The 13,160-nt window shown below is 40.9% G+C and overlaps 1 protein-coding gene across 1 annotated transcript in view; it reads right to left on the reverse strand.

Annotated features, from left to right (window-relative positions):
• apoba (apolipoprotein Ba) overlaps positions 1 to 13,160 on the reverse strand; it is a 39,272-nt gene that overhangs the window by 3,760 nt on the left and 22,352 nt on the right. The window contains exons 18-25 of the mRNA XM_029460977.1: positions 11,572 to 11,754; positions 11,215 to 11,345; positions 9,872 to 10,082; positions 9,512 to 9,684; positions 9,207 to 9,382; positions 8,360 to 8,490; positions 7,815 to 8,188; positions 85 to 7,653 (exon numbers count right to left, since the gene is read on the reverse strand). Of these exons, the coding sequence (XP_029316837.1) occupies positions 85 to 7,653; positions 7,815 to 8,188; positions 8,360 to 8,490; positions 9,207 to 9,382; positions 9,512 to 9,684; positions 9,872 to 10,082; positions 11,215 to 11,345; positions 11,572 to 11,754 (8,948 nt within the window). The remainder of the gene's footprint in view (positions 1 to 84; positions 7,654 to 7,814; positions 8,189 to 8,359; positions 8,491 to 9,206; positions 9,383 to 9,511; positions 9,685 to 9,871; positions 10,083 to 11,214; positions 11,346 to 11,571; positions 11,755 to 13,160) is intronic.

Raw genomic sequence — 13,160 nt, forward strand, 5'->3', positions numbered from 1 at the left:
TATGTCTACTAATGTCCTTGATCTAGTAATTAACACAACATAACACAATTTTATCAAATAAAGTAGAGTGTGTGCCTGTCTTACCAGAGAGGTCATATTCCAAGAAGATCATGGTAGAAGTACAGATGGAATTCAGCGAAGTTACAAGGCTAGAGTCCTTTTTCTCCAGGTTGGCAGTTGTTGACACATTATAAATAGCGGAGGAAACCTTCAAAGTAGCACTGAGGGCTCCAAAAGCTGGAATAAACACACTTGAAGGCAGATGTAAGGCAGTTTCAGGGATTTCAATTGTTTGCTCTGGGATGATGATGGTTGGAAGTTGGAAGTTTGAAATCTGGTTTGTGATTTCATTTAAGCTGATGTTGTGCTCTCCAATGGTAAAGGATTTAGGTAGTGTGAAAGATGAGACTGTGATTCCATATTGTGGCATCTTAAATGAAAAAAATGACATGTTCCCCTGTAGATACTCTGTTTCAATATCGTAACTGGGCACTGAGATTATTGGCATGCCAGGCAACATGATTTTAAAGGCTGTAGTGGTGATAACCTTCGGGATGTTTAGGTGTTTAGGATAAATTGTTAAGGGTTCCACATGCAAGTTGGTAAATGGCACATCAAAGGCTGGAACTGAGATTGAAGGGGGAAGAGTGAGCTGATCAGGGACATCCAGGTTTTCAAATCGCATGTCTATTTTCCTTATGGAGAGCGGAATTTCTTTTACCCAAAAAGGCAGTGCAATGCTAATCTCAGGAATGCTAAAAAGTATGCTGTTTTCAAATAGTTTAAATGGTATTGTATACTCCTGGCCATCCATGGTCTTTGTGTACACAATGCTGGAGGAGATGTTCAGGAATTGTAAGTCGTCCATATTTGTGACCTGATCATACTTGAGAACATCCCAGATGGTCTTCTGATATACAGGAAGCCTAACTGACTTCAAGAAAGCTAGGGGGCCTTCCACTGATCCAGTCAAGTCCATGCGTACTTCTGATACATCATTAGACACAAGTAAATCACAAGCATGGCTGACAGATGCCAGCTGTTCCTTACTACTCCAAGTGAAAGACTGCCTATTTGAGCTGATAGTAAGGTTGATGCTCTGAATGATTCCAGTGTGACCCAAACTACTTGGCTGACTTGCATCAATGTTCAATGTAGTCTTTAAGGTTGTTAAAGGAACAAAATCTAGTTCCCCTTTAACAATGTGCTTTCCATTTGTGTAGAAAGATGCAAAATCAACACTGTTATTGCTGGTGTAATCAACTGTTGCAAACATTCGCCGCAACGAGACCTCAAAAGCCAAGTTCTTATTTACATCAAAGTGGAAGATGTTATTGTTTGAGCTTCGTTTTTGCTTCTCCAGTTTATCGGTGTTGGAGTTTAAGACCGTTCGGACGGTTGAACGCAGTCTATTGGCATTAAGGTAGAAACTGGCCTCATTTTCTAAATACCCAGCAAAGTTAAAACTGTCCATGAGTGTTATGTCTGACTTCCCTTTGGCAGAGGTCTCCAGTGATACATAGGAAGAAAGTGTTTCAAGTGCCCAGTTCATATCAAGGTTTCCTTTGCCTACAGACTCAATGAGAGGAATGTTAAACATGTATTTGATTTTTTTCTTGGAAGCAACATTTGGCTTGGTCTTGGTATTTCCGGTGAGTTCCTGATTCAATTCTAGATTGAGGAAGGGTAGATAAATTTTTGCAGTGTTGGCTAAAGAAGCTTCCATACTCCTTTTGGTGAGACTAACAGCACATTCATGGTTTGCTTCTACATTGTTATGTTCCAGGGACACAGTGGTGGCCAGTTTAATTCCTCTTTTCCTAGTCAAACTGGTGGTGCCATCAATTTTTCCATTTAAAATGTCAAACACAGATGTTGATGAAGCACCGAACCGAGCAACAATGTCAGACTGGTTGTAAAGACCAGAATTAGCACTTAACGTAATCACAATGGATTTGAAGGAGAAGTCACAAGTCATATTACCCATGGCTGGGATCAAAATGTTGTTCTGAATGGCTGGTAGTGTGAAAGTGGGCAGCTTTATTTCACTTAAAGTTTCTGGAACATGGATAACAGGTAAACTGAAAGATGGCAGCACAAGGGTATAGGATGGCACAGCAAAACCCAGTGCTGGTACTTTGAAGCTTGGTGTACTGACCTCCTTGGGAACAAAGTAACTAAAGGCTGGCATCTCAGCCCTGACAGCAGAAACATCAATATTCAATATTGGTATTTTGTATCCAGGAACAGTAAAGATTCTAGGAGGCAGACTAGAGGTGTCTATTTTGTGTTTGATATACTGTGACTTTGCTTGGTTGTACGAACCTTTTAGAAGTGCAACTACTTTGTCTCTACATTGTTCAAATTGAGCCTGGATGATCTTGGCATTGTCAATAATTGCATCGTATATTGGTTCAAGGTGTAATTCAAAGCTGTGTGTATCAGGGTTCTTGTAGTAATGAAGCTTCAGATTCATATCGAATGACTGTTGAGGATCAGTAAGCAAGGTTTTGAATCCAGCATTTTCCCAAAGAGAGAGGTCTCTGACCTCAGGGGTTTTGATCTCGAGATAAGGTACAGTTAACTCTGGGATGGATAGAGGAACAGTCAAAAAGTCCAGATTAGCCTCTCCATTAGCTGATGAGTGAAAGAAGATGTCCATTTCATTGTTTTCTGCTGTGAAGTTGTGGTTGTACTTGTACTGGTTGAATCTTGCCAAAATAAACCAACAAGCACGCTGCTTCTCAGAATTTAGTATGACACTATAATCATGCTGCAGATCCACCTTACCAGTGAGTTTCAAGGGGAAGAACATCTTTGAGTTCACTTTATTCTTAGCATCGAGCACAATCTCAAATGGATGGGCCATGAATTCCAGTGAATTTGTCACAATTCCAGTCAGACTTCCAGTGAATTCAGCGTCATGAGAGGCTATGACCGCAACTTTCAAGTCCCCAATATGAGCCTCTGAATTTAAAACCATAACACTCTTCTTCACAAATGGAACTTCAGTTTCACATCTTGCTTCAACAGTGATATGACTTAAGATCACTGATTCAGCAGTCAGTGTTTGCTTTAATTTCATGGCCTTACAGTCTGTTTCTCCTACAAAAGTTAATTTGGCAGTGCTAAAATTGATGTTGAATTCTACATTGCTTTTGTGTGTACCTTCATCAAAGTAGTGTTGAGAGGACCACTTTCCATTGCCAGTAGTTTCACCGGTAACAGTTATTCTGCCTGATTCCATGGTGGCTGCTATATTCTGTTTCATTAATGCCTGATTTGAAGTTTCAATTGATGGAATGTCCAAGCTGTGGTCATAGGTTGTGTCTATTGCTGCAGTGATTCCATTCTTCAATGTAAGTGCCATATTGTTGACCAAGTCTGCAGTGTACATTTGGGTTGTGGCCTTGGCAGTGGTCTTAGCAGAAGCTTCAGCAGAAGAGCCAGTTAGTGTCAAGGATCCTTCATGGTCAATGGAGAAGGCCACATGTGTAGCTTTCACGGTTTCTGTGAATAGTAACTTTTTCATTCTGGGAGCTTCTAACTGTGCAGTGACTTCAAATGTGTACTCAAGGAGCTCTATGGGTGATTTGGCATGAGAAGTAAGAGTGGCTGTAAACTGTGGGTTTTTTGGTGTAGATGTTGAGTTCTCAATCGCCCCTGTAGTTTGAAGCGTGTACTGTGGGGAGATCACTCTAAATTCTCCTTGGAGTTTTCCAAAGATTGGGATACAAATGTCACTGGGAACCTCTAGCAATGTGATCTCTGGAATTGGAAGCATTGTGATTTCAAAGTCCTTCAGATTTAATTTGGGGATGTTGGTGGCTGAAAATATAATTTCTGAAAGAGTTATTTCTGGGAAGGTGAGATCTGGTAGTTCAGATAGGTAGAGAACTTTTAGGTCACCAAATATTTCCTCAGGGTCAGGCATTTGGATCTCAAATTCTCTGATGTCATCTATCATTGCAACTATATTTGCTTTTATCTCATCAAAGTCTATAGTGAAGGCAGGAATCGTGTAGACGTTGAGGATGGTGAACTCAGGGACCGAAATTTGAGCTGGGATGCTGATCTCCTGCAGTTTGTTGAGGTTGATTGTAAATGCTGGAATCATGAGGTCAGTGAGAGGTAAAGTGAAAGTGGGAACTTCAATCTCAGCTCTTTTCAGTGCACCAAGAACTCCATCCATAGTTTGCTTCATCTGGGTGATGAGCTCATTGTCATTGGCCAGTTTTCTGATCTTCTCTATCAGTTGGTTAATCTGTGCAGAAATGTAGGTAACCACATTGCTGTAGGATTCACTTGCTCTTTGGAGGTAAATGTACATTTCGTTTCTGATATCCATGTCAAGGATTCTTTGTCGAATGTCCTCAAGGATATCCTTCACTTTTATCTTGATGTCATTGTAAAATGTAGTGTCAAATACATTGTTCAGTTTCTTTAGAGCATCTGCCACTTTTGTGTTTTTGAGTACGTCCAAATATGTAAAGACGGAATTTTGGATCTCTCTAAGAAATTCCCTAACCGCCTCAATTTTTTGCACAATCTCATATGTTTTAATCTGCTTGTTGATATAGTTTGTTAGTTCAGAAATCTTATTGTCGGTCTCATCAACAAATGCACTGTAGTCAAATTCCTTGATTGGCTTAAGCATTGAAGAAATATGTTTATTAAACTCATCAATGCTTTTCTTAAACTCAATTTCTTTGAGTTGGTTTATCACACTGTGCAGAAGTTGCGTAATTTTATCATAAACATATTCCAAGTTGACAGATTTCACAGCATCGACCATTGATTGCACGGTCTCTTCAATTTTGAATTCCTTGATTAGAATCACTACCTGATCCATTAATTCTTTAAATTTCTCAACAAGACCGTATTTTAAATGTAGATCCCTAATGTAAGAAGACACTGTATTGATTTTGTTGGTGACTTCATATTCGTCAAGCCAGTTGACAATAACATCATTCATAGACTCCATGATTTTTGCTATTTCTGAAGAGGGGATTTTATATGACAGCTGCTCAATATACATGGCCCAATCAATTGAGAGAAGGTATTCCTCTACATCTTGAAAAAACATGTTAACATTAAAGTTTTTAATCACCTGTTTTATTTCAGACAGTTTGCCTTTGACTTTCTCTAAGATATTATATTTAGAATCAAGTTCTTGTAGCCACGCAGCACTGCTTTCTGTGAGCTTCTGTAAATCAATCTGTCTGATGATGTCCTCCATGGTATCAAGTGCTTTGACGAGTGACTGCTTGATTTCATACTCATTATCAATGGACCAAAGCTTATTTCCAATGTGTGAAAGTACATTTGTTATCTTGTCAGCAATGTATCCTGCTTTGACATAGTCTTTGGCTGTAAGGATGAGCTCTCTAACTTTGGTGGCAATGTCCATTACTGTATTTTCCATGTTTTTTCTCAAGATGTTCATAGCTTCCTCCAAGTCATTCATTGTTACTGCAAAATCATTGATCAAATAATCTAATTTTGCTTTTACTTGATTCACTTTGTTCTCTAAGTCCATATCTTGCATGAAGTTTCTCACTTGCATAGGTAGCCGATTTAACTTGGCTCTGAAGTCAGTGATTAGCTGATTAATTTCTAAATTGTTGATCAACTGTTGAAGCGATTCTAAGGCTTTTACAAGTGTGTTCTTGAGCTGCTCAAAAGCAACAGGAAAGCTTTCAATGAATGGGATGTCAATGATATGACAGTCACTGTTCTTGTCATACTTGAGGGAACCAGCCGTACTAAATTCTTGCATTTTGGATTTCTTGTCTTTGCTCAATTTGCTGAAAACGTCTGTTAACATTACTCCTGAAAACTCAAATCCAATCTTCTCTGGATAATTAAAAGTACTGATGTCCTGGTTATACGCATGGTTGTTCAGTTTCGATTTTACTTTCCAGGTCAGAGATTGGTCGGTTGGTGTCAGGAGGCCATCACATTTGTTGTCTAAATTAGTGGAAGACTCTCCACTTGGAAGTATATGTGTGGTTGATACTCGGCTGTCGTGAGAGTATGCAATAGCTAGGGGCTCAGCTTTAATCAAGAACTTGCTGTACAGCTGTCCGATGTGCTTCCCGTATAGATTCATTTCTCCATCACTGTTTACAAGAGCATCAAGAGTGAGGCTGAAAGGCAGTGCCATTGTGCGAATAGTACTGTCAAAACGTAGAGGTTCTGAAGTTATTCGTGCCTCACAGTTTGACTTGGAGGAAAGTCCAGCAAACTCAAGTTCACAGTTGTGACTGAGCTGGGCGTCCATTACGTTTCCCGACGTGCTATATTTCATTGCACCAGCCACATTGTTTAAGTTGAGTTCATAGGTGTGTTTAATGTTGTGTTCTTCTCCATAAGCTCCCTTCATATTTCCACTCAGATCCACCTTAGTTGGCTCAAACTTCATCTGGCCTTCATTGTTCAAACTAACATCATAACACTTGAGGTCATTTGTCATGTCAAATGACATAAAAAATGGCTTCATATCAACCTTTGTGTCTTGCTTGTAGTAAATATCTTCACATAAGAAGTTGTTAGTCTTGGAGTGGAGGGCTAGTGTCCACATAGTGAGTTTCAGTGAGTGGCTATTTTCTGTAGTCATCTGCTTCAATGTTCCCATGGTATTGCTAGTAAAGGTCAGAGCCCTTCGGTTCAGTACAATATCCATGTTGTTTCTTGTGGTTGTATCATATGCATGGCCCTTGAGGACACCATTCAAAGAAGCTTCCGCAGCTGTGATTTTAACCTCAATGATCAGCTCTCCTCTGCTCTCTACAGCCATCCCTTTGATCCTGGAGGACAAGGACGCTCCATTGCTGTCTATGGCACCACTGAAGATATTCTCCACTGTGACAGGGCTACACTGAATGCTGTTAGTTCCACTTGTGGTCAGACCATTTCTGCCAACCATAACGGAAGCTTTGTGCAATCCACGACCTGTGTCAGAAGTGAGAGAACCTTCAGAGTTTACCTCTAGCCCATTTGAATCCAGGGATCCTGTTACAAGTGAGTATGCCCTATTTATGTCATCATCTGCCTGTGACTCAATTCTGAGGATGGCCATATGGCTGGACACACCAAGCTCAACTTTATTATTGAGTGATTTACCCATGGCTGTGGCAACGGCATTGCACTTTAATGTCAGTTGCGCGTCTTTATACTTGAGATCTGCTACATGCTTAAAGACATCCTTCTGGGCATTGGTTTTGGACACAATGTTCAACTCAGAGTTTGCGTAGACGCCGTGGATCATGTTGTGAACTTTCATGAATGGCAAGTTGAAGTGCAGGGTGGACTCTCCTCTTCCTTCTCCATCTAGTGGACGCAGATTGTAGCTTTGGGTGTAGGAGGTATTGGTGTAGAATGAACCTATTTTAAGCAATCCGTCCACTGTGCCATCTCCTGAGACTTCATCTGAATCAAGAGTCGAAGTTGACTGAGCAGAGTAGTAGACAGATGCTTGCAGGCCAACTGGACTAGAGGTTTCAAATTTATAGTTGGCTCTTGCATTAAATTTGTTGGTTACCCTTATTGTCTCTAAGACACTGAAGCTTGTGTCAATGAGGCTATGACTGAAGGAACTATTCAGAAGATACTTGAGATTATCATCAGCTTTTCCTGTCATCATCCCGGTTCCTGGAAACATACAGACAGGATATAATTATCAGTATCTGCAACAGCACAGGCAAAAATTCAATTCTGATGAACACATGCTTTATGCCAAAATGTTAGTTGTTACACCTTATTAATAGCTCTGACTCAGTTTCACAAAATATATTGTGGTCCATTATATTTACCTTCAAGCTCGTATGAAAGTAGTTTGAAAGGTGATTGGGCCATAGCCTTGTACTGTGCAATGTAACTTGGGAAGTCAACAGTGTTGTTGCCCCCAGAGATTGAGCCTTCCCAGTTGTAGAAGTTGCTCTTAATCTTGGTGGATGCTTCAGCCAGACCGAGAAGGGGGACAGTCAAATCCAAAGAAGGCGGTATAGTGAATGATGGTAGTGGATAGGTTTTGGCAGGAATATATAGGCCTATCTCTGGTATATCTATAATGGGAATAGACAGAGTGGTTGGGATGTTCAGTTCTTCTGACTTAATGCCTTCATGTGAAAGAGGAAGTGAGATGGCCATCTTATCCTTGTTGAACTGGTATCGGAACAAGCTGTCACTGTTAGAAAAATGCATAATCAATATCGTTCCAATGTTGGACTTTGCATCTAAAAATGTAATAACAAACTGTACATGTATAGGAAGTCAGATGATAGAACAACTAGTATAGCTGAACTGCTGAGTTATGGTTTGTGCCCAGTGAAACTCAAACTCTATATTAAACACTTACGACTGCACAAACAGTTTCTCAGACAGGGCTGGTAGGGCTGGCAGGGTGAGGTCTGAGATGCTTCTCTTACTTCGCAGGTTTGCAAGATAGGGGATGCGCACTGTCAATTTGTCCAACCATATATCACCTGCCTTTAGGGTGACATAACATTTGACTTAAAACAAAAACAAGAAAAATGCATGTAATAAAGAAGACAATATGTCTGGTTCTGCTATACCAATTTGTACCCTTTCCTTGTCCATGGAGTCCAAAAATGGTATAGTAATGCAATACTGAATTGGTGTAAAACTCTTTTAATGTTGATGCACAACATTGAGTTTCATAACATAAAGTGATGTGCAGACAAACTCTTTTCACAGTATCGGTTACTTTGAGTTGATACATAAATGTATTGAACCTTTCGAGTTTTGATACTTTTTGCATAATATGGCATCAGTTTCTCCGTTACAGTAAATGCGCGTACGATCACTAGTGCTGCCCGCCCTAAAAAACGTCTCTTCAATGCATTACCAATCATCATGTATAAGATTACATTATAAAAGATATTACTTTACTGGTTTGTTTCTTTTGTTGTTCGCTATTAAGAAGTAATGTGTAGCCTCGTAGGCATTTGTGATACATGTATAGGTGAAGACGAACGTTACGCTCTCTGTTTGTTTGTCAAAGAAACAGTGTGCTCCGACTCATCTTGAGACATGAGCGACTGCACCAGTAGCAGACAGCCGGTGTGAGCAGTACAGAGGGTGTAGTATCATATATATATATATATATATATGATACTACACCACTATACCCTATATATATATATATATATATATATATATAGTGTCAAATATCGAAGCGCTACCTCAATTCCTTTGGTGACTATGTGACGCAGTTTCATATCAGTCTTTGCTACTTTCTGGTCCAGGATATGATCGATGAGCTGTTGCAGCTGCCTGTGATGATCCTCTATATTTGGGATCAGATTCTGAATCTCTGAATTCAGGTCCGATTTCAGTTCCACCTCAAACTTGTCATCATCTGTAAGAGAAAATCCAAATCCTTTCACAAATATACGAATGAATGAATGTTCTACACCTGTCTTCTGTGCTAAAGCTGTGAGTAATCTGTGCTAAAGCTGTGACTCATGACAGTTATATTTACACTTACCATATTTGAGGGAAGCTTTCTGTTGGTAGGATGTATCAGGGAGGTTGATGACTGTCTCTAAGTCCATGAGCACATCCTCATCCCTCTTCAGGGTTGCAGTGAAAGAGGCATCCGTTTTTAGAGAGGGAATGACCATCTGGAGTTTCAGCATAGCATCCTTCATCATGTCAAGTCTACATTTAAAACAAAGACATACTGTATATGTTGACAAGACTGCAACTCAATTTCTTAATTATTTGCATTCTCATCCACTCAGACCTGCTAAAATGAAACAGTCTCAAGAAACAGACAGCTCTGCTGGAAGCTTCAGCGTTATCTATCATTAGGAAGGATTGGAGGTTTGTTTGTTGAACTATGTACCTTGTGTGTCCAAGAAGAGTCAGCTGTGGGATGTTCCTGTTGGTGACATCAATGGTAATACCCCTCATCTTCTTTCCTTTGGCATCATTGTCTGTTACAGCCAGCTTGATGCCTGCTTCCACATTGTAGTCGGGAATGACAACCTCACTGGTGAGGGTGTTCTTGTTGCGGTTGTATTTCAGAGATGCAGTGGCCTCTAATGAATCCAACCCTAGTATCAGCAGAAATTCAACTTAGTCAGTGATTATCTCCAGGAAGAGTGGCAACTGGTGGCTTCAAGATCTATTAAGACAAGTGTCCATATAAATGTCATAAGTGATATTTGTACTTAATAATATATCCTTATTACTAGGGATGTCACGATTCTAAATCGAAATGAATCGAAATGGGCTTTGCATTTTGATGATCGGAATCAAAAGTAGAATCGTCAAATCTCCCAGTATTTGTTTTCTATCCTAGCCTACTTGCACACGCCTGAAGAAAAAACATCAACGACGACAACAACACTGACATAGCATAGCGTAACGTAATTTAGACTGCTTTTAACCCATCATAGTATTAGGAGCCGTTGGCAGCTACTCTATATATACATAGCGCTGGGGAGCAGTGTGGGGTGTCCAGTGCCTTGCTCAGGGGCACCTTGGCAGTGCACAGGAGGCAAATTGGCACCTCTCCAGGTACAAGTCCACACTTTAGGGACTTGAGCTGGCGACCGTCCGGTTCCCAAGCCAAGTCCCTCAGACTGAGCTACTGCTGCCCACGGACGGACCTCCTGCCGCCCAAGCTATGTTATGTGCTAGGTAGCTAGTTTTACTTCAGTAAGCAAAGTCGCCCTTGGATCACAGCACATAAAAGATGATAATCAATATCATCGTCCCCTTTTGCTTCAACAACAAAGGGATTCCCTCGAAATTCTGAAGGCCTCAGAGAAGAGGCTCTACTGGACAAAAGCTCCAATTTAAAAGAGCTGCACTTGAAACAGAGCACCTAAGGAAGAGATATTAATGAAATTACAATAATAGATTGATGGAAACAAACTTACTTACAAAAATACATATTGCATTAATGAAAATATGTATTCAATTATAGAATTTATAATTTTCGGATTCTGACAAATCTTGAGGCCAGCAGAGAAGGCCTTACTGGCCCTGACGGCTCATCCCTGGTATAAAACACAAATGTCATGCATGAAAGTAAGACATGCATCCATCAGATTAAACTCGACAACCTTACTTTCTACCTTGCTACATAAAGGAAATATTACTTCCTGTATATACTCAATGTTTGCACTGAATGTAAATTGAGCGGTGTGGAATTGTAGGTGGAATTGCTTATAGCAGTACCTTCTGCCTTCAGGGTTAGCATCAGAGAGTCAACTTTATGACGACCCCTTTTACCCTCTCTGAGCGTTTCATCAGTGATGGTGGCAGTGTACTCTGAAACTTTCCCTGTGGGCTGGATTTCAACTGCAAACCTGAGAAAACAAAGCAGGTTTCATTCGTTTTGGCTCTTTGGTTAAGTCTGTTAACTATCTGGATAGTTCAAATGACAGAGTACTGAATAAGTGTAACTAAAATATAAACCAATTACAGTAACTATTCAAATATTTGCTACCCAAACAGAAACTACTTAAATAAATAAAAAAAACATTAAAAAAGACCAATGTGTTTTAGGTTAGATTTGAAGTGGCTTCCTCTTACCTGCTTTCTCCGTTCAGGGGGTAATATGGGGCCTGTGCCATTGAAGTAGCGTTGGAGTAACGTAGTATTGTGCAGAAGTTTAGACCACCGAAAAGAGGTTGACAGTCAGTAGAGTCAGTCCGGTCCTCCACCAAAGATGGCACTATTTTTGTTTGACCGGAGGACACTGACAGCAGCTTGTTGCTGCATTTCAAAAAGATAGAAAAGTGTGAGGACAACATGACACTAGCGATGACTGCAAGTGTCTTGTGTCATTTGGCATAGGTCAGGGGTCAGGAACCTTTTTGGCTGGGAGAGCCATAAAAGCCAAATAGTTTTAAATGTATTTCCTTAAAAGCCAAATTGAGTTTTAAGTATATCACGTTTCCGAGTACTGAAAGCGCTATCAGTGTTTCCCCTACCATTGTCTGATGTATGCGAAATGAAACTGCCCCGGGACAAACTGATGGAACTGACGACAGATGCGCGGTGAAAGAGCGGATTAGTGGGGAGGATGGGGGAGAAGATGCAGCTGACGGTGTATCACTGTATCATGCACCAGGAAGTGCTGTGTTGTAAAGCTCTGGAAATGGAACATGTAATAAGCACCGTAACACAGACAGGAAACTTGAGGAGATACATTCTGAACATGGCTCTGAGTCGAGGGAAAGTGCTGAATAGATTTTTCGAGTTGCGTGAGGAAATCTGCCTGTTTTTGGGAGCAAAGGGAAACACACAGATCTCTGGGACAAAAAGTGGCGATCTGAACTAGCCTTTATGTGCGACATAATGAAGCATCTCACTGTTAAACCTCCAGCTTCAGGGCCGTGTGATCACGGACATGTATGATGCAGTGAGAGCGTTCCAAGCCAAGCTGCCTGTGGGAGACTGTGATGCAGCAAAGAAACTTTGGTCACTACGTGTTTCCAAACACTGACAAACCATCTCCACTGCTGTGTTCACGACTGCGCATTTGCTGACTTTGCAGCTCAAAAATTAAAATTGAACTGCTCAGCAATCCGTTTGCAGTTGACAAGGAAACAGCATCTGTGAACATCCAAATGGAGCTGATTGACCTCCAATGTAATGACACACTCAAGACAAAGTGTGACTCTGTGGGCGCTGCACAGTTTCAAGATTCATCCCGAAACGATGCCTCAACCCTCCTTCATGTCGCTCAGATGCTTTGCATGTTTGGAAGCACATACCTGCTGTGTGAGCAGCTTTTCTCTGTGATGGAGTCGTCTCACTGATGCTCACCTTCACTCACTGAGGGTTTCCACAGAACCCCAAACATTAAACTGGCAGCTAAGAAAAGATTCCAAACATCTGGCTCTGACACATATGTATACTCGGAGGATGTAGCCTACCTAAATATGTTCCATATCTTTTTGCACTTTCTCCAATATGTCTATCCTGTTCAATAAATGTGGACCGTGTTTGGCCATCGACGTAGTCCCAGTTTTTAATTTGGCCCTCTCTGTGATTGAGTTTGACACCCCTGGTCTACTGCTTGCATTGCGCAGTTCCTCCTCTGCTATTTCTCGAAGGCAGGGCTCTGCTATTTCTCGAAGGCAGGGCTCTGCCCCCCCCCCCCCCCACACACACAC

The sequence above is a fragment of the Cottoperca gobio genome, chromosome 22 (assembly GCF_900634415.1).
Source record: "Cottoperca gobio chromosome 22, fCotGob3.1, whole genome shotgun sequence".
Lineage (NCBI taxonomy): Eukaryota > Metazoa > Chordata > Actinopteri > Perciformes > Bovichtidae > Cottoperca > Cottoperca gobio.